This window comes from Lemur catta, chromosome 12, assembly GCF_020740605.2.
Source record: "Lemur catta isolate mLemCat1 chromosome 12, mLemCat1.pri, whole genome shotgun sequence".
NCBI classification, from domain to species: Eukaryota; Metazoa; Chordata; class Mammalia; order Primates; family Lemuridae; genus Lemur; species Lemur catta.
In genome coordinates this window covers 32707189-32729972 of record NC_059139.1, presented here as the reverse complement: position 1 = coordinate 32729972, position 22784 = coordinate 32707189, and the positions used below count along the sequence as shown (strand labels likewise).

At 33.7% G+C, this 22784-nt stretch overlaps 1 protein-coding gene across 3 annotated transcripts in view; it reads left to right on the top strand.

Moving 5' to 3' along the window:
• ARL15 (ADP ribosylation factor like GTPase 15) overlaps window positions 1-22784 on the top strand; it is a 391618-nt gene that overhangs the window by 189711 nt on the left and 179123 nt on the right. For 2 of the 3 annotated variants that reach the window (XM_045566385.1, XM_045566386.1), the window contains exon 4: window positions 2087-2295. In XM_045566385.1, the coding sequence (XP_045422341.1) occupies window positions 2087-2295 (209 nt within the window). Of the gene's footprint in view, window positions 1-2086; window positions 2296-14934; window positions 15042-22784 lie in introns of those variants that run through there. The other variant, XM_045566387.1, reaches the window with a different exon arrangement.

Sequence of the window (22784 nt, the reverse complement as noted above, 5' to 3'; positions counted from 1 at the left end):
ATCTACAATCAGGTGTACAATAAATGCCATCTCAAGCTCTGCTTCTAGGGAACCTAACCTAAGATGTTGCTAATCTTAGCACCCCTGTTATTTGCTTAGTTCCACCATCACTTAATGCAAATAATTGCTTATATTAAATAATCTCTGGCTTAAATATATTCTTTATTTTTTTTGTTTTCTTGGTTTAACCCAGTCTAATATGCATCCTCCCTGCTTATATCCTATATCTTTGCATATTAACATTACTCAACATCAAATGTCTTTGATTCTCTTACATACCGACTTGTTTTAGTATAGTGTAATGGTAAATATCCTAGATTTTGGGATCTGAAACTTAGTTTCAAAACCTGAGTCAATTATACTTCCCTCCTTGGGCTGTTATAAGAATTATATGAGCTATTCTTTTTAAAACACTTGGCACTGTACCTGGAACATAGGAAATGCTTAATAAATGGTGGCTGTTTGATTACTGATATTATTCTTCTAAGAGATTTGCCCCACTTTGGGTAAGATGCCTTACGTTTTGCTCCTAGAGCACCTACTGAATACCTCTATGACAGTACTTTGTGACATTGTATTATAATCTTTTGAATTTTCTTTTCTCTTTCTCCCAGAAAATATGACTTTCTCAGTGTCATCAAGTGGTATGTTGGCTCTCTGGGAAAGGAAAAGTCCTGATATGTAGTATTTGCTGATTTCTATGGTGAAATTACTTCCTCCCTGGCTGATTTTAATCCACCAACATGATGTCACTGAACACAGAGTTGGAAAGAGATGCACACAGGTGGCGCTTGCCAGCCACTACACACCAATGCCAGTCCCCACTGTTTCTATCCCTAACACTTATCACAGCATGTTGAACATATAGGAACTAGATGTTCAATGACAGACTGAAATATAGTTATTGACTGGTTGGGAACTGATCATATACAGTAAATTGGTAAAATTCCTTAAAATCTAATTTTTGTTATATAACCAATAACATCCCTTCCCTACACACACACACACCACTCTCACTCTAACATACACACAAATTGCTCATCCTATTCATGAATCAAAGTAATCAAACCAGTTTTCATGATGTAACGGGAAATGTCCATGCCTTCCCTGGGCAGATTGTCTACTAACTCAGATGTAAATCCCAATTTTGTAATTTACTAGACACATAAATGAGCTTCACTCACTTTACTTCTCTCTGCCTCACTCTGTCTGCCTCAGTTTCTTCAGAGAGTTGGACTGAATAATCTCTAAAGTTCTAGTCTCAAACTTTGTAAAGCTTAATTAGTATATAATTTCTTCCCTTCATCCCATCATTTTGCTTATTCCTGTACTGAACTTTGAGTTATACATTGTGGTAGATATTGGAAATACAAAGAGAAATAAGACGTGTCTGGTCAAAGAGAATCTCCACGTTTCCATAAACATCTCATATCATTGAGAGCCTGAGTGTATGCTCATTGCCTTTTATCCTTCCCCATGGGGTATGAACGCAGATGGATTTATACAAATGTACCAAAGGCCAAGTTTTTAGTTGTTCACGAATTTTAGCACTTTTGACAGATAGAGTATTGTGCTCATAATTCTACATGAAATTAAACAAGGCTGTCATGATCTTCAAGCAGTTCTATTAAAAAATATCACCAAGCTGATGTTAATGGTATGGAAGGAAGCTTTGGTTGACTTCTAGGTCACCCTGCTCTCTGAGTTAAGTTCAGACTCAATTTGTAGAGAGTATAGTTCATTTAGGACTGTTAAGCAAAATCTAAAAATATTCTTTTGAGTTGAAGTCTGAGAAGTATTTTATCCTGGTTCTCTCTCACCCATTTTGATGTGAAAGTCATGAAGAATGACTCTTAAACTTTTGTGTTCTCCTTCAAGGCCATATCTACCTATTGACTCTAATATCTTCTTTGTTCCCATTCACTCTGATCTGTGCTTTTTCTAAATTCCTGTTCTATTCCATACCACAGAGTTTAGCACTTAGTGTTCAAAAGATATATTGGTTTCTAGTAGGAATTACTGTTGGGAACATTTTTCAGTTGCTGAAAGCTATTTTTAAAAAGGAAATTTGTTTCGTTTTTGACAGGGGCTGATAATATCCGGAAATACTGGAGCCGCTACTACCAAGGATCTCAAGGGGTAATATTTGTATTAGACAGTGCCTCTTCAGAAGATGATTTAGAAACTGCTAGAAATGAACTGCACTCAGCTCTTCAGCATCCACAGTTATGCACTTTACCCTTTTTAATACTGGCCAATCATCAAGACAAGCCAGCAGCTCGCTCAGTACAAGAGGTATGTCTCATTAATGTGACAGTCTTTGTCTACCTTGTTGGTTGGACTTTTGATGCCATATTTGAACGTGGAAAGATACATATAATTAGGGCTATACTGGTTATGATGTTTTCAACATGAAACCTTAGTTTTCTTAGGAAGCAGAAAGTGCGTATCAGTCTGATAGTACCTGTTTACATACCTAATCCTTCTTGGATAGCACAGATTGTTTTTAGCTGATTAGCAGAAGTTAAAGGATGTTTCTAGTTATTTTTCTCATCTATTTTGAAGGGTTAAAGGCCTGGTTATTTAACATTTATTTAACCTACTGACTTAATTCATTCTCCTCTAGCTTTTCAAGGACAGCATCAAGTATATTACAGTGTATCACTTGCCTTCAAATGCCATGTTCTTGTCCCTCCAAAATACTCACTGTTGACTAGAAGCAATGAGTTCTATTATCAGCCAGGCTGACAATTAATGTCTTATCTTGCAAGTGCCATGCCACCAAATACATTTTAACATGGACTCATTGTTTATCTTCCTCACTTAATTTCATTTGTTAGCTTATTTCTCTCCTGTAAAAACATCAGACTGATTCTGGGCAAATAATTAGTGTCTCTTCCAGTAGAGCTTCTGATTCATGGTACTAAGGTAATAAGGTATTTGAATAGTTTTTAAAACTTGAATTATGGTAATTATAACCTAAGTACAGTGAAATCAAAACTCTTGATGTATTCCTTTACTCTTGTAACTTTCAGAATGTATATTCCCCTCTCCTTCAGAAAACTGTGTGCTTCCTCAAGTGACTTTGGAATAAGATGATTAATAGGACTGATACTGCCCTTTAGTCCAAAACATAGATGTGCCAAGAACATAACATGTTCTAACTCCAAACTTCCCTCGTACTTAGTGTGTGACCCGTGGCAAATAGCTTTGTTCCTGTGCTTGGCTTCTCACCTGTAAAATAAGAATAATGTGATTTATAAGTGATGGGATTAATTTGGATAATTTACTTTGAAATTTGAAGTACTAGGTGACAGAGTAACCACATTGAGAGAGTTTTAAGTTTTAGAAAAATAATAGAGACAAGGATATATTATTAAACAGAAAGAGCTAATATGTATCTTTAGTTGCCTCATTCAGTATTAAGTATTTAGTAACTTTTTTCTTTCTAGATTTTGGAAAATGTCTTACAGATGATAGTAAGTAATTAAACTAAAAAACTGCAGTAAAATCTATTCAGAAAGTCATTAATGTGCAGATCTTTAGCATTGTAATTGTGGGGCCTTCTTGATCTGTTCTTAAGACCTTAGGTAAAACTTTTAACTTCTCAGCATCAGTTTTTCTGTCTGTAGAATGGATATATTTGTATGTAATGATGGGTAGTTATGGATGTTAAATTATTTTATGATTATAAGGTCCTTTGCTGCAAATGTGTTGTTATTCTGATATTCATTGTGGAAATATGGTTATATATGTGCATATTACAGAATACACATAGATAATTTAATATGTATACATAATATATACATATTAATGTAACCTATGATAGATGTAAAGTGCCATTATAATTTCAAATCACATTATTCAAATTATATGCAATATCTGAAAAGAGATTTTCTTTTCTTTTTGCTTTTAAATTTAAGAAACTTTTTATCTGTTTTCCTTAGACATCATATAATTGAAACTAACATATACTTTAAACCCAACATATGACTCTTGGTAACCCTCCATAGGAGTTAAAGACTGTCACATTGAATAAAGGAAGCTTTTAGCAATTAATTGCTTCTAAATATTCCTTGTGTGTATTGGCTTGCTCTCCTAGGTAAAGGGCAAATATCTTTTTTCCCCTTTTTGTGATTCATCTTTTAGTAAGACAGATGACTGTAAATGTAGAGTAGTCTTAGAAATAGTTCGAAAATGATTCTAAACTTATATATACTGGAGCATATGTGACTTTGACTTCTCTTGTTATTTGTATCCATTTTTAATTAACTTTTCTCAAAATTTGTTCCTGTAATGGAATTTGCATAATACCATTTCCCTGTGATTATAAAAACACATACCATACAGGTGCATGTTAACATTTTAGACTGCTTTAATGGGATACATGGGCAAATTCCATTATAGGTCTTAAAGTTTGTGGAAGCATAATGAATTGCTCATACTTACTGTGGGTTTGGCCCCCCAGAAAGAGAAAAACTTCCTGGACTTTTCCCATTTCTTTATGACAAAGAGGTTTCTCCGTATAGTGTGTTTTAATGCCCTGTTGAAATACTCTTGGGAATGTTTTAAGAATTAAATCAATACTTTATTATTAGCATAAAAATGGAGTTGTGAAACTGAATCTTAAACTTTTTATAAACAGTAACCTCAAAATGGTTGGCATGTGTAGAAGAGGGGGTAGAAGATTGAAAAATTAGCAAAGTCACAAGTTACTTGAGAAATATATTTAGAAGTGGTCATCTAAAAAGATGACCTTTCTTTCATAAAAGTATTGCATGCCCTGTGACCTATTACTGTTAAACGTTTTTATTCATTTCTATCTGCTAATTTGTGTAGATTGTATGGAATTTCCGAATGCTAAAAAGATGGTGTTTTGCTCTGCAAAATACCTGTGAATTTTAGGCAAAATTCTTTTCTTTCAAAATCAGGGAAGATACATTCAGCACTGAACTTTGCAGTTAAGAAAATAAGTCATAAAGACTTATTGATTCTTTTCCTCCCGCTATTTGAAATTGTTACATTTTTGTCCTTAATGCAGAAAATATGCAATTATTTATCCTGTCACTGGAGTAAAACTTTATGAACTCACTTATTATTTAATGAGGATATCAGGATATTGTTGACTTTAGAAGTAGGTAGAAGCCAGTGAAATCCAAAGGAGAAAGCTGAGTTATTTATGGGATTCCAACAGAGAATAAAAATCATTAGGAATGCTATATTTAGTCCCCGCCCCTCCTATGACTGTGGCTGTGTTTGTGTGGAGCACTGAGTTAAGAAATGAAGACAATGGTTAAAATTACTGTGTAACCCACAGACAGAGGGCAACATGCCCAATTATTTTCTTGCCCTTTCAGAAGCAAGTGGAGTCTTGTATGTCGCATATTTTTCCTTTCTAATACACCTGGTAATGACCTGTGTTTCACTTACCAGAATTTTAAGATTGTATGTCTTACGAACTGAGAGTGGAAACATGTATTTTTTAACAAATAAGCTTAAAAAAAAACAACGAAACTCTGGGAAAAAGAACACCCTTTATATACTGTCTGAAAGCCAAGCAATTCTTGCAACAGATGTTTGTTGTATTCACTTTGGGGAGGTGTAGTTACCACAGTTTTCCAGAATTTACTCATATCAACTTTTTCTCTATAGAAAACATGCTAGAAAAATCTGTAATTATGTCAAGTGGCCCACTTGATACATTAGGGGAAATTCTGGTCTAATTGAAATAATAAAACTATAAAACAAGAGAAATCTTAGGGGTAAATAGTTGGGTTTTTATTTGTATTGAATTGTAATTGTATCTAATTTGTTTTACAACTCCCATAGGAGAGCATACTTCAGTTCTGAAGTTATTTAATAGATTAGGAGGATTTTATGAGAAGTTAAGTTGATATAGTAGCCAATAAATGTAATCGTATTTTCCCTTTACACAGTTGCTGATTGTGATTCTTTTACCTCCTGGCTTTTAAAATTTTATTTTTGTTTTATTGGGTATTACTGTGTCTTATAAAATGATACGTTTTGTTAACATGAAAGAAAGAGTCCATATTTTGAGCAATCACATCTGATTTGATGTTTGTCTGTGTTCTTAATCCAAAAGTATTTAACTTTTTCAGAAATAGTACATCAAAAGTATAGTGTTAACTATTTGCTGAATATTTTCTATTAAAACAAATATGAATTGAGAATTGTGAAAACTGTGAAACATATTTTTGAAGTGGAATGATTAGGTCAAATGACTCTGTTGAGTCCGTGGCTCATTAGTTGTAGCATAGGAAAATGTAGCTTCTAAATTAGAGTGTCAGTATCTCTCAATTTTCATGCAATTGTGATTCAGTTTGTTATTGTGATATGTATAGAACTTGGTGTTTTAAAAAGAATAGAATATAAATGTAAGGAGAGCATTTGCAAGTATTTTTATAATATAAACATTACTGGTTCCTTTAGACCATGTTTTTATTTTGGTTGTAAATATTCAGATTTTTTTTAATAATGAAGTCAATACTCTGTCGTGAATAGTTTTTAGTTCTTACTTTTTAATATATAGGCATCTTCTAGAAGAGGATACTAGTATGTTTTTATGGTATTTAACTATCACATGTAATTATAATTACTTCTTATTTATAGATAATTATTTCTACATCGTATACTTTTTTTCTTTTTACAAAGGATCAGAAAGGGTTTCGACAGATTGAAACTTTTGTACAAATATGTGTCTCTAAATAATAAGCTAGTTTAAAATTTTTTGTTTTATGTTTATATTGCTTGATAACAGATCAGGTTTTTCTGGTAGCTCTATGAAGTATGAATATCTTCTCTGATTTTACATGACAAACCTTTTATTAAAAATGCAAAGCAGTATTTAAATCATGTAAAATACTTAGCTTAATTTAATGTTACTTTCTGTATATGGAGAGAAACGTGTGTGTGTTTGTAAAATAATCATCGGAAAGTGTTATATACTTTAAATCTTAGTAGTGTTCCAAGTATCTTGACCTGCTTTTTTGGCAGTGTTTTAGAATGCTGATTTGATTTCACATGGAGCAGTATACATACCTATGGTGTGAGCAGTTTGAAAACTCCCTGATGGGACGTGTACTTATTCTAAAATGATATGAGAGATACAAATTATTTTTTGTTCATTCCTTACAGATGTACTCCACACTGTTACAATTAAATCTTGGGGAAACAATGAGAGGTTTTGGAAGTCAGTTTTCCACTGAATGACTCAGTTATCTCCTGAAAATGTTTACTAACCTATAAGAAAAGCTGAATTAGTAATCATTTCATTAGTTATTCATACAAATATGTCATTATTATATGTGCAAAAGAGCAGCTTTTAAGCTGAGAGTACTGAAACAGCCAGAATATTTATTGCATATCTATTAATTTTTTTTCTTTTCATATGCATTCTTTAAGAAAGTAAATTTGTATACTTGATGCCCTTGGTTCTACATCTAGCCACCATGATCTCATCACTGTTCCCTCTTTATACCTGTGTGTCTTACATCTGGCAGGTAATATGATGAGACTGTGTTGCATCCACCAAAAACTAGTAAGATTTCCATTAACAAATATATTGCATAAGAGTGATCCATTGTCCCAAGAAAATTATTTAAGTGGGATAACAAAGCAATACATTTCAAAATATGACAATGCATGTCCAAAAAAGAATTCGTTATGTTCTCTTCTAAAACCCCCGTTCCTTTCCAGTGTCTTCCTTTATTCAGTCACATGCATATCTTCATTTTACATAAAGCTGGAAAATTTTGAAACCTTTTTCAATTCTTACTCTTCTTTATTTTCCACATACAGACATTTCATTGTCCTATTCTCCCACGTCTGCCTCTGCAGTGCTTCTCAGAGCTTCCTAATAGTTCTCATCCCCTGACGCTTTTTCCCTATTTCTCAACACAGACCAGAAAGAACAAACTTCCTATCAATTTTTCATGATACCTATATTAAAAACCTTCTAATTCCTTCTGAAATCAAGTGAAGCTCCACAGATCTTGCATGTTAATGTGATTTGTACTTGGATTCTTTTTTTTTTTTTTGCTCATTCATGTTCATCTACCACTCACCATTCCTATTCCCATAGGAAAATCACATCAGGAAGTCTTCTTGAACACCCATGGCTGAGTTAGATGCCTCCTTCTCGTTTCCCTTGGCACTCTGGGTTTATCCAATCATAATATTAGAACTTTGCCTATTAATTTTTCTATCTACCCCTTAAGATCGTAAGCTCCTTGAAGTACAGGCATTATGGCTTTTTTATGTCTCTCTGCTCAATATATAGTCAACCTTCTGTATCCACGGGTTCCACATTCATGGATTCAACACACCGCAGATTGAAAATATTTGGAAAAAAAAATTTCATTTGTACTGAACACGTACAGACTTTTTTTTTTCTTGTCATTATTCCCTGAACTATACAGTAGAACAACTATTTACATAGCATTTACTTTGTATTAGGTATTAAAAGTAATCTAGAAATGATTTAAAGTATATAGGAGGATATGCATAGGTTATATGCCAAGACTATGCCATTGCATATCAGGAGCTTGAGCATCCTTGGATTTTGGTATCCAGGGGAGATACTGGAACCAATCCATCACAGATACTGTAGAAAGGCAACTGTAGTTGTTTGAAAGAGCGACTACCTCTGCGTCATACCACACGTGCTTTCTTATTGGCTTCATGCCATCAACTTTATCCAGATTTCCTTACTGCTCTCTTACTCAGTCCAGCTCATCTATTTCTACCCTTGAATATAAAAACTGTTCTTCTGCACCAGACCTGATCCTTGAACATGGCACTGGAACCATATCTTCCATGAATCCTCACCACTCTAACCATGTTGTTAATATGTAGTTTTAAAAAGCTTTCATCTGTTAGCCACCGTATTTATAAATGTTTAATTTTATATACTTGTGTTTATCCACTTGAGGACCTTGTTTAACACCATATCAGGTTACAATTTCATTCCCAAAATCCCCCAAAGAAAATGGCAGGACATCTTGACTGAATAGTATTATTTTAATACATTTTTAATAATTACCTATACCTTAACTTTATAGACCTTATTTCATTTACTGGAATCGCAAAAGTTTACTGTTTATATTTTTCACGCAGAGACTCGTACGTAATGAAACTCTTTGGGAACATAATCAAGATGGTTTTAAAGTAATGAATTCAATTTGATAAAAACAAACATAGCCTTTTAATTAATAAAATAATTTATTACTTAGAAGGATTTTAAAAAATTCTTGTATTTAATACTTTTTCTTCATATACATGTTTAAATAGTTTATGGTAATAAAATATGCTAACTAGTAAAGTTAGAAATGTATTCTAGCCAAACAGTATTACTTGGCTTCTTTCTGGTCTTTTTGAAGCAATATGTATTTGAGTGGTTGTAATAGTAAACTTCACACTTTATATCTGGATTTCCAATTTTGTATTTGAAATACAAATATAAAAATTAGTATTTCACTAATCCTCATTCAACAAAGGTAATAGCTGATTTTGAGACAACAGTTTAAGGTACCATTTCCTTGGCCCTTGGTTCCTTTTATTTATTTATTTTTTTATTTGCAAAAGAAAATTCAGCCAGTACACATTCCATAGCTTACAAAGTTAATAAAACATTTGTCGAGTTAAATTAATTTGAAAATAGACACATAGTTAATGTCAGTAAGGTGCTTTGAAGATAAAAAGCACAATAAGCGTTAGTTATTATCATTATGATAATTATTATCATTATTATTATTACATAGTGTCTCCTTAAAAATACCCTTGGTTGCTCTGGGATGGCCGAGACTAATGAGAGGGGTTAATCTGCTGGATTTTATCCAGAACTAAGGATTTGAGACATAACATACTAAGGGGTGTTTTTTTTTTTAATAGGTCAAGAGATATGTTTGTTTGTTCTTTCCCCTTAAAAAAGACAAAGTTCCTGTTGATTTTGCAATGCAGAAGCATCAGAACTCATTTTCAATAGTTTGTTTTCTTATATAATCTATAAAAAGATGTCTGAGGAGAAGTAAAAATAGGTCTTCTTAAAAGTTTCTGAAATCATAGGCATTGCTTTCTAGTCAAAAACCTTTATCTTACAAAACCTTATCTATTACAAAAACCTTTATCTAACTATTTCTGAGTTGTATAGCACTCAAAATTATAATTTTTTATATATTAAAAAAGAACAGAGCATGGAACATGAGAAGAAAATATTAAAGCTTAATTTTTATTACAAAAATGAGAAATTATGTCTTTGGGAAGCTATGAAAATAACTATAAGTCACTATATAAATTAACTCCAACAAGAATATTTTAAGGGGGGATTCATTAGATTATTCTTTAGAGAGATGACTTCAGGATTAAACAAAATTCTTTACAAGATACTGCAAAGATTGGCATCACAAGTCACAGAGATGAAAGAAATATTGAAACATTTTAACAGGCAAATGTATGAAAGTCAGATGTACCCCCAGCCTCATAATCAGTAAGGCATTAGTGACATGTCTGAAGAAGACATTCCCTAATATTATTGCAAATTAAGTAATAAAAGACCTCAAGAGAATGAAAAGAGAAAAGGTGCCTGGAGCCAATGAATTACAATTGACAACCTAAAGGCAGTTGAAGAACCAATTGCTAGAGTGATTGCAAAGCTATTCATAATGTGCAGCAGACAGCGCACACCAGAAAGCTGGAACAATGCCTTCAGTTCAGCAATATTGCTTCAAAAGAATGGAAAGAGGGGACCGGGAAGAGCCACTGACCCTGAGACCAATTTCCAGCCAGCTGCACAAACTATATACTGTAATTAAAGGTTTTGACCAGTAATCACAGCAAAGCCAGACTACAGAAAGTCTGGGGAACCAGCAAGGTTTATAATGAGGCAGACATCCTTAACTTTTAAAGCATGGAAAAAGCAGGTAAGAAAACCAGGCCATTTCTGGCAGTGACTTTGAAAAGCTCTGCTGTGTTAGCACAAATATGAAAATCACATATTTTTGGTCTTCTTCTAAGAACAAAAACATGTAATGAAAGATATCTGCTTTCATCTTTTGAGATGAATAGAATACTCTGCTATTTAGAAATAGGCATTTTTCTCCTGCCCACTTTATTTTTTTCTTTACCTATGAATTGCACGTGCCTTTGATGAAAACAATGGACTCAACATGTGCAATGGTACATGTGACAGACCGAATGAAGCTTAGAAGTGGCCACTCTTCCAGTGCACCATAGGCTCTGATAGAAATGGTCTAATCCACACCTGAGTAATTTGACTATAGAATCTCCTCTCTCTTTTGTTTGCTGGTATCTACAATCTCTAATTCTTTTTCTTTAGTATATTAAACCATGACTCTATTATTTAAATATTCACATAACCACTTTGAGTATTTATATCTTGAGAAAAGGGTTATCTACTAGTTTCAAATGAAGGTATGACACAGACTTTCAGTACCAGCAAGGAGGTGTTCTACAAAGGTCTAATGAAGAAAAATAGCATCTCATTTTGAGGGTAGCACATAGTTTTCACCTGACTGGGGCTTGTTATGGTCTTTGCTGTGTTTGATATCACAGTATCTAATAATGAAGTGGGAACTACCTTCTTTACTAGAAATTCTAAAATCTGAATTTATACCCATGTAAATCTTTGACAAAGAAATTTTCTACTAAGTCACAAAGGAGAAGAGCCAAGTAGGGCTTCATTTTGTTTTATTTAGGCTTATAACTGAACATGTTCAAGTGTCCGCATTCAGTTGTCCCAAGCACAGTGTACATAGATTGAGCTTAGTTCATGCCACACCTGAAATAAGATCATTGGGTTTTAAAAGAATTATCTATAAAGAATGTTTAGGTGGTAAATGGCTCCAGAAAGTAACTGGAATCATTTTTATAAATGAGACACCAGTTGAGCCTTATGAGAAGAAGATTCTATGTATGAACTGTGAAATAATTTGGAGATTGCATAGAATAATATAATTTTAGCATATAGAATTTGTAATATTTATTTTTAGACTGTGGTTGTGACTAATTGTGAAGCCAAAACAAGCCTTTATTGAAAGGGGCCAGAGTGGAAAATCTGGGTAACTTGTGTACAGTTTAGGCAGAGAGAACAAAGAAATAATGAAATGAAAATAAGAGCTTGGCAGGAGAATCCTTAGAGAACAGCTGGTTGAAGAATTACAGTTGTTAACTGTGCTATATAAAAGAAAGATACTCTCATCATGCTTCAGCATATTTGGTTGAAGAGGACTGAATAATCATTAGAGGGATCATGAAAAATAGCCTAAAAAGATCTTGAGATAGAGGTATAATTTATATTAATATGTACTAAGTAGTATTGTTATCACTCTTGTTATGGGAAAGCAAATCATTGTGTCCAAATGCCCTGAATTTTCTAAAACATAAAACCACAAATTCTTAAGAAAGAATACCTTTCTTTTTTATTATATATAAAATTTACATTTTACTCAGTTCTAATATAGTTTCATTTAAAGTGGTACTCGTCACATTTGTTAGAAAGGTAAGTCTAAATATTTGAATTATTTAAATGTGTGAATATATGTTTCTGCATGTTTTGGGCTATTAAAAATATCAATGTCCTATTTTTTTAATTAACTTTGATGTTTTTCTTAAGCTTAAATTTGGACATCTTCCTGATTTTTTTATAAATTAGCATTGGCTTTTCAATGACTTTTATACTAATAAGCAAATTAAGCTGATTTTTTAAGTGAAAAAGAGAAAACAGACTTTAAGGTAAAGCATGAGGTCACCAGATTGCTTGAGCAATGGCCTGTTTTTGTTAACAGAAATTTTTGAGTATCAGCTCTTTTACACTTTACCAGAAGTTCCCTGTTTTCTTTTCATATTATTAAGTCTTTTAAACTGTGTTAGCACAGTTTTTTGCTCTACGGAAATCATCTCTCTTTAATGGTTCTGAATGTTGTAGCACCACTGTAATTATTTAGAACATCAGTTCTAGCAGTGTAGATGCAGAATTTATACAGTATTTTGTTGAATCAATACTAACTCCAAGGTCTGAAACATTGCTTTTTGGTAAAGCACTCAATATGAATCTGTGATTTTGTAGTTTCATCTGTTAAACTGGAACACAAAATTCTAATTCTTTTATTACTGGAATTGAAAAATTCTAATTCTTTTACTACTGGTTCTTGTTAGATTCTAGTTAGTCAAAATTTTGTCATATGATTCTTTAGTCATAGTAACGATGAACTGAAAAATGTGTACTATTTAATGTTATGTCATATTTTTAAGATGTTAAAGCAAGAGATATGGCTGTAATTCCTAGGTTTATTTTCACTGGAATTATTTTTAGAATAACAACTCTTCTCTAACTCACTTTGTTCACAAATATATATAAGTTTGTAAAGATTTGTAGTTGAAATTACCTGATCCATTCTCTGTCAATTAAGATTATATGACTAACATCCTATAGAAAATGTATTTCTATTATTTTCATTTGGATCCCTGTTATAATGTAATAATACATAATCTTTAAAAATTCATTTACTCTTATTTTAGTAATCTGAATGATTAACAAAACAACATGATACAATTTTAAGAAGGTATGAAAGAAGTATACAATTAGAAGTAGTTTACTTTTCTGTTCATGTGCCCTGTTCAGCTCTAATTTACAACTCTCAGTCTTTAGCCAGGCTACTTCATTACTAAACTTTGAAAGTGAAAATGTTAGAAATACCAACTTAATGAACTTTGCTTAGCAACATAATGAAATATGGACTATATATTAATTAATGGAATTTTCTTAAAGATGATACTTCTAAGATACTTGCAGTAAGGTATTATAATAATCTCAAGAAAATTTAACAATTTAATCTCTAACTTGTTAAAATGGTGTGATTTTTAAGCAGTTCATTGAGTCAAATGAGGCAAGGGGACTTAGGGGAACCATGTAGTCATATTTCAAAAGAAAGATTCATTTGTGCTTATAAGAGGGTATACATCTGTCATTCTTTATTAATTATTTTCATTTTGAAAAATTTCAAATGTACAGATCAGTACAGAAATTAATATAATAGACAAACTCATCTGCCCACTACCCAGATTTACCAGATGTTAACATTTTACCATGTTTATTTCAGATCTTTTCTTTAAAGAAACAAATCATTAAAGTTGCATTTGAAGTTCCTTCCTTTCCTCTCTTCTGTTCTTTTCACATCCTCACTCCTTTTTCAGAAGCAAGTAATATGTTGAAGTTGGTGTATATCTTTCTCAGTGTACATTTTTATACTTTTACTATATATGTGTTTGTCTCTAAATAATATAAAATAATGATTTGTGTGATAAAAATTCATATAAGTGGTACCTTACAGCATATTTTTATGTAGCACTTTTTTCTTTATATTATTGAGATTATCATATGATACATGTAAATCTAGCTCATTTATTTTCACTGATATATTATGTTCCAGAACATGATTTTGATATAATTTTATTTATTCTTCCTTTATTGATAAACTTTTAGTTTGTTTCTAGATTTTTATGATTATAAACAAAGCTGTTGAGGAAGATCTTTGTGCATGTTTCCTTGGGTATACATGCTAGCATTTTTCAAGTGTATACATGTAAAATTGGAGTTACTAGGTCATAGGATATACATAAATTTTAACTTGATGGATAGGTAACTTCGCACTTTGGATTTGGAGATTACAAACCAGAAGACTTTGAGGTCAGACCTTCTGGATTTGAATCTTTCTTACTGTTGGCCATCTGAATAATACAGGGCAAAAACTTAAACCTGTTTCCTCATCTGTAAAATGGGGCTAATCCTAGAACCTACCTCACAGTGAATGGTGAGGATTAAAGGAGGACTTAGCACATAGAGAGTGCTCAATCAGTATTAAATGTTGCTCCCGACTTTCTTTCCCCTTCTCCTGACAGGGTTGTTATGAGGATTACGGGTTAATGTTCCATAAGGCATTTATAACAGTGCCAGCTATATAAAGTGTCAGGTGAGTGCTTGTTAAATACACAAAAATGAAACAGAAAAAAAGCAATTTAGGCACAATGTTTATATTCTTTTGAGGGTGCTTGAAGAACAAATTCCAAACACAAAAAAGAAAGAAAATATTCAAAGAAAAGCAAAAAAACAATGAAGACCTTGTATACCCTTATAAATTTTGTTAGGTTAAATTATAAGCAATTAATTTATTTTACTTTCATATATACAATATTCTTGTCAAAAACTCTTTTTTATCATTAGCCAATAAAATGTTCTTTTCTCTTTAGTTATGAGGAAACCAGTAAATCAAATCTTTTGGTGATTTTCACTTGTGAAATTTGATTTGTTCTTTAAGATGTTCCAAATTTGTCATTCTGGCTTAATTTTTAATATGTCAAGTTTGCAGTACTGTTAAGTTGGTAGCATTATCTTTTTTAAAAAGTACAAAAACAAGTATAGAATCTTATATTCTGAAAAGCATAAATATGGAGGAGATGACTGAACAAGGTATGGGCCTACCTATAGATATCTATGGCCACACCAAAACCCAGAAATCTGCCTTTTATAGCATGTCACTTGTGTGTTCTCATAATGTGATTGACAGACTTGTTTCTTCTCTTCCAAGGCCCAAGAGGTTACTCGGATTATTTTAGAGTGCCTATCACACCAATTCTTACTTTCAGATTTAAATAGAATCTTCTCAAGCATTAAAAGTGGATTACTTTGTATTACTTTTATTGCTTCTCAAGTGTTTTTGGAAACATTTAAGAGTCCTCCTTAAAGCTGGATTTCCTGGAGTGGGTTTTCTTTTTGAGAAATTTTAAGGATTAGTTGTAGACCTTCCAAAAGTCTGAAGTTTAACAACCGACAGGGCCCGATTAAAACAAATTACTGAGTTAAAAAATGAAAACAGAGCATAAGAGGAGGAAAGTCCATCGTATCTCTGTATTCCTTATAATAAATCAGACCTGTGTGTGTTTTTAACAAAAACGAGGGTGTGCTTTTTTCCCCCTTCATTCTCAGTTTCTTTTGATCATTGATCTGGGTGACCCCACGCTCAGGGTTTTTTTTCTTCATTTGACATGGACAGATTTTTGAAGTATAGCTCTCCTTTGGGAACCCTGGGCAGTTCCACTTGACTAACCTGTGATCTAATGAGCAGTGAAGCAGGGTTACAGTGGCCATTTTGTGTGCTTTGACGGAGGATGGTGAGACAGAGTGGGAGAAAGGCAATGTCTGCAGAGGAAAGAGAGGCAGGGGGATCGAACAGTGTGAAAAAGACTTGTTAGCCCACATTAGTTTGCCTGATTTACTTCACAACAGGTCAGGAAAGGCCAACAGCAGGGTTGTCGTTAAATTGCAGAGTTGAAAATCCTGGTATTAGAAAGCTTTCAGATCTCCAAAAGCTATTAATTCCAAAGTTGGTTTTAACTCACCTTTGAATTGCAGCAAACAGAGTAGCATCAAACTTTCCTCAGTCTTGCATGTAGTTATGAAATAATTATGTGAACCTAGATTCTTTTTTAATGCTGCAAGTTTTAAACATCCTGTCATGGTTGGCCTGTTTTATAAGGAGCTTGGATGTGAAAGAGAAGCCAAACCGAGCAAGGTCGTTGCACTTTTTTATGCCCTATGTTCGACCCCTAATGAGGTGCCCACGCTTTCCATTTGGAAATGCTATAAGAATGTGTTTGGGAATTCATATCCTCATAACTGGAGGTAGTTCCTAAATTTGTCCCTGCACACCAACACCGAAGTAGTATGTGTGTGAATGTACACACGTGCTTATGTGTGTCCTCCCGATAGAGCACAATCAGAATGTTAATTGATAAAACCAAATTAGGTTTTAAAGTCTTTCTTTCCTCCACCTCAAACTTAAGTGAGTGTATTTTTCATCTTTAGTGTTGTTTACACCTTTTGGGTTAAAGAGGATAGATGGCTCACCAAAAAATAACCAAGTTAGTATAGCATGTTGCCCAGCTTAAATGTTGTTATGGGAACCTATTTGGAGTTTATATACTACAAAAAAAATTTACAGTTACTGGTCACAGTGCTTTTATTTGACTATCATTTTTTCAGGCTAGCCAATAAAAGCTATCTCCCTGCAGAATTAAAGAACATTTGATAGTGCCAGCTTCTCAATTTTAGTTAAGGTAGGTAGGTAGGTAGGACCATAGGTAGATAGATAGGTAGAGAGACAGATTAAAATATAAAACCTTGTGTTTGAGATAAAAATGGAAGTCGAAACAAATTGCAGTGTTATTGGCTGGTTGTAGCAGATATTAGTTACCTCAAGCTCTGTGAGTAGTTCTTGCTTTAGGGCTATAAACGGTATGTAAGCTTAAGTGTTTTCTTTGTGTAGTAAGGGTGCCCAGAAGATGGACTGGCTACCCTTACAGTTTTGATTCAGGTGCTTTGGCTGTGTTAGGAGTATTTTGTTCAACATATTTAAATAGACCAAATTTAAGCCTTACGTAATGACCGTTATATGAAGACTTACCTGTAGAAACTGTCCTATTTGTAGATAGATATGCCTGCTTATCTACAAATTGGCAAAAGAGACTTTTCCAAAGATGAAAGCTACCTTGGTTCAGAATTTGAAGCATACTTTAATGTTTTAAAACTTTTATTGTTTATTTAACAGAACAACTTGTGATCATTCTCTCAACCAATATTTTTTGCACACTCACTGTGTGCCAAGTATTGTGCTAGGTGGCACAAAAATGAATAAGATGGTCCCTTCCCTCAAGGCACCTACATATAACAGATAATTACAGTATATTATGGTAACAGACATTGGAAATATGTAAAGAGTACTGTGGGAGCACAGGGGAGGGTCTGAAATTAATATAAACTAACGTGTACAGTGGAAAGTATGTTTCACATACATTATATCAGGTTAATTCTCTGGACTGTCCTGGGAATACGGAATTATCTTATCCATTTTATAAATGAAGGACCTAAGGTCCACAGAAATGTAGTAATAAATTATGTAAGACCCGACTAGTGACCTAAACCTAAGTCTTTGGGCTTCAAATCATATACTTTTTTCATTCCACCACAATGATTTGTCAATTAAAAAATTTTTTTATTTTATTTTAAAAATATAATTTAATTTTCTTTTCTTTTTTTTTTTTTTACTTTGAAGTCTGAAATCAAGTTTTTTCTTTTTGGATGGTTTTTTGCTACTTGGACAGGCCCCAGCTGCCAATTTGCAGATGGGCCATTTTTTACAAAGAAGCTCAATAGAAATGAGAGTAATATTGAAGAAACTAATCCAAGTATGTTTTTATGTATTTGTGAAACAGAGTGGCTATTGTATTCTAGTACTTGGGGGAGAAAATCTGCTGACTTGGGCTTAACTTACTGTCCCGTCCATCTTTGTTTTTAGAAATAACACAAGACTGCATTAGAGAACTAATGACACCTAAAGCCATTTCTGTAAACACCCAGCTTCCTTCCTAAGCTTTCCTGGCTGTAACCGGCCTCTTGCAGCTCTCAGACTCCATTCATCCATGTGTTTATTCATTCATCAATTTAAGAGAGATGAGAAGGAAAAGGGAAAGTAGAAAAGGGTCTTTGGGGGCAGAGGGAACAGTTTAAAAAAAGGCATATAAAACAACATGTCTTATTTTGGTAATTGTTAGCTATTCTAAAGAGAACTATAAACTTTCTAAATGTAAACCTTCCAATGCTTAAATGAGAAACAACTACCAGTCACAGAGTTTAAAAGGCAACATTAGATAATAGTTCCTTTTTTTAGTACTTCAAATTAAATACATGTACTCTACCACCGAGGTAACATCTGATGGAGGAAAGATGGTCTGGGATTTTAGACCAACTCATCTGTACTCAAAGTGACAGTGGATTCCTAAATTCTGCTCCCTATTCTTTAGAACGCTGCAGGCCCACTGTAGGATAGTGACATTAGGAGATACGTCTTAGTTCTCAAAAGAATTTTGAGTATTGATTTCATACCACTATTGTCTTTTTTCAGTCATATAGTTACACTACATCTTTATTCCAGAAATAGTTGATGTTCTTATTAAGAAGGTGACTGATCTATCTTTTATCAAGCCAGCAAATATTCATTGTGCAAGTCTGTTTTGATTATTGATATTTTCATTGCCTAGAACAGCTCCTTAAACATAGTAAATGCTCAGTAAATATTTTCCAGATACACAAATTTATTCAATGCTTATGGTGCCCTGAATGCAGAATAGTGAGCAATGCAGACCAAGTCCCTCTCATTGTGCAGTGTTCCAGGTGGATAGTTTTCAAAACTATTTGCTTTATTGTGAAATGATGGTAATTCACTTCTAAAGATGGATGGAATGAACAATTTAGATGATAGCAATGAATTATTAATGTAGCATTTCTAAAAATACTTTAAGTACATTTAGGAGAAAATGGCAATAGATATTTAAAATACTCATACGAATTATGTACCCCAGTGCTTTTTTTTGTTGCTGTTATTGTATCTTTGTATAGTCTCTGTATCATTACTATTTATTTTTGTGCTATATTGGACCTAATTGAGAATTTCATGTTTTATTCCTGAACAAAAAATATTTACTATCAAAAATCCATGTATTTCTGATAAGATTTAATTAGTAAAATGGTTCTTTATTTTTCTTTTTGAGAAATGGAAGTACGTTTAATATATTGGGAAAATGTGGCAATTTTTAAGGTGATCTAAATAAAAACCTTGTACAACTAGACACAGTCTGGTCTAGGAAGTCAGAAATTTGGTGAATATCAAGATTAACTGGTATGACATTTGCTAAGCAGGTGGTAAATGTCAAAAATGTATCTACTAGCCCAGTAGGGCATATAAGCATCAAGTCTTGAGAACCATTGTGTCTCTGGGGGAATCATCTGAAATGCCTTTCATCTGTTTCCCTAATTGTTTCACAGACTAAACCCTGTATAGAAACCTTCCCTCTGAGACCACACTGAAAACACATCTGTACTTAAGAATGCGGATTTTAAAACCTGCATGCATCTGTATAAATTATATTTGAGATAATCTGTTTTTAAAACAGACCCTTGATATTCATCAGGGTGCATTCTAAACTTCCCATCCACCAATAGTGAAGTCATTTACATATTGTATAATATTGGTACTTAGAAAAGAGTAAGCTAAAGTCATTTTTGCACATTTTCCAGAGGTCATTTTCATATTTAAAAAGAAGTTTGGTAACCCAAATCAGTCTTTTAATAGGTAGAATTGTAGTGGAGACCTTCATACATACCTTCTGCCTTTGCATTCTGAGAATCAGAACATCCACTAAAATGCTCGCTCTTTATTAGAGAAAGATAATCAAATAGAGAGTTGCTAAATGTGCAAAAAAGTGTGTACAAGGAGCGTGAGCAGGCTCTGCATATCCTTACCCGAGGGCCAAATGCTGCCCAAGTTTTCTCAGTTCACGTCAGGCCAAGTTTAGGGTGCCTGCCTTGGTCTCTGAGTGACCCCATAAGGATTCAGAGAAGGCTCTGGCCTAGGCATTTGTCTCAGTGCCAGGGTGTCTTTCATGTTTGAGTTGTGCTATGGAGAATTCACCTTAGAGCAAACTCCCTAGACAAGCCTTCTGTGAGCACTCTACATTCAACAATAGACACTATTCTAAGTGATTACCAAGAATTCAATTACACATCCTTCTCAACAGTGAAGAGCTGCATCTTTAACATCAAAGCATGGCTTTGTGTTTGTCCATCACTCATCCTTTATGAATACTTCCTTTATATGTCTGCATGTAAATGTGCCTATAATATATATGCATGTGTATGAGATATAATTATGAAGAAATAAGACTTTTTAAAAAGATAACCCCAAAGTGTGTATGTATGCTGTCTTCTTTTAAACACAGAGACTTTTAAAATTGATGATATATTACTTTTGTAGGAAAAAGTGTTGTAAGTTGAAATGATATAATTTGAACCTTACTTTCCTGTTTAAAACATATCTTGGTTTTGAAAATTCATGTCATTGCAGGATTTGACAAAATAAAGATAGGCCTAAAGATCCTTTGGACTGGAGTTATGTCTGACAACTAGTCAGAGATATCTCTGGAACTCAGCCCAGTAAGGGAAAGGACAGCCTACTGAGGCATGGCGCCTTGGAAACCTTAGGACTAGAGGACAGGAGAAAATATGAAGCATGTGGATATAAACCCTTTAAAAACTAATGCAATGATAAAAAGGTTGATAATCTCTAAATCCAAGATTACCTTGAGAGGCTGTCTGGTTATTTAAGCAATGTCTCCTTCCCTCCATTGAAATGGTCTTCTGGGTTCTGGCATATGAGTCATACAAGAAAATTCCTACATGTTTTTTGCTTTTTTTTAATAAAAAAAAATTGTATATTTCATGCTTGGTCACCCATTTAATTAGGAATTTGTCTAAGAACTATGGATGTGTTTTTCTTTCATCCATTCCTTCTTTTATTCAATATGTATTCATTGAGCACCTACTCACACAATTTTGGTAAATAAAATTTACTCTTTAGAGCCAAACATCTTCATCACTAAAGGTATTAATTGGTAAGAATATGCCAAGGATTTTAAAGCCAAATGCCAAAAGAATTCCAAAAAGGTTTTGGACATCACTTGGAATAAATACATAGCATAGAGCTTCACAAGGAGACTACTTTTTTAAGTGTATTTTAGTTAGACCTAAACATTCTGGGATAAACATGGATAGATTCCATATCCTAGTTTTATTGTATTTTTTTAAAGTTTCAGCAGGCTGTCCATTAGCCACATGTAAGTAGCTAGAGGCTGGGGAGGGAGAGGAATGTGCGGAAATGCGTGTGACTTGGGATGTCTCGTTTTCCAGAATCCCTGCCAAGGGCTGGCAAGCCCAGAAAGGCAGCGGCTGGCACCATTCCCTGCCATTCTCCGCCCTCTATGGCATACCCCATCAGACGCCTGTTTTAGGCGTGACCTAGATTCCCTAGCTGGGGCCTGGGACCAGCAGGGCCCGTTGCATTTTTTTTTCTTTTCTGTGTTTCCTCATCTCTTCATCTCAAGTCTCAGCCATTAAGTTAAAGAAATGCTCCAAAGGCCTGTGCCAAAATGTGTCTGCCCTTATTCTCAGTGGCACAAGCCCAACTGTCAGTTGACAGGTGGGCACACCACCTGGGGAACAGTTAGCTTCCCATACCAGATGGAGTTTTATTGGTCCAGGAGAAGGCCCACAACTGGGTTGCTGGAACAGATGCTCTGCAGACAGTCTCTGGATCTGTTTTCCTCATCTTCCCTGTGCCCCACCTTCCCTCACTGCATGTGCAGATATGAGTACAGCGCTATAACATTGTAGGAGATTTCCAAGCTTAAAACTTCTGTACTGACCTCATGTTTGAGTAACAGACGCCAGCTCTTCAAAACCTAAGAAATAAGTCTCTGAAAACAGTGATATGTGTAGCTCTGAAATTTGAATAGTGACCTTAAAAAACATAGGTTATGAAAACATTTATATTAACATTTGCCAAAAGGTTGTTTGGCTGGTCTCATGAGTGTTGATACTTTAATTGCCTTTTTTGCTTCTCAATAGCATGGTTTGGATTTAAATCTATTTAGGGTCAATGGTCATACATTTAAGTAGTACCTTTCAGATTTCCAACGTGTGGAAAAAAAATATCCCCCAAAGTCTGATACACATTCTTGTTTTATTGCAAATAATCAAAGAAATGTATAATAGATTCCTTTGGTTTTCAACCTAGTACTTAAAACTTTTAGAGGAAATTTAGTGAAACTCTTGTTTTTCAAATAAGAAAATACCACTGTTT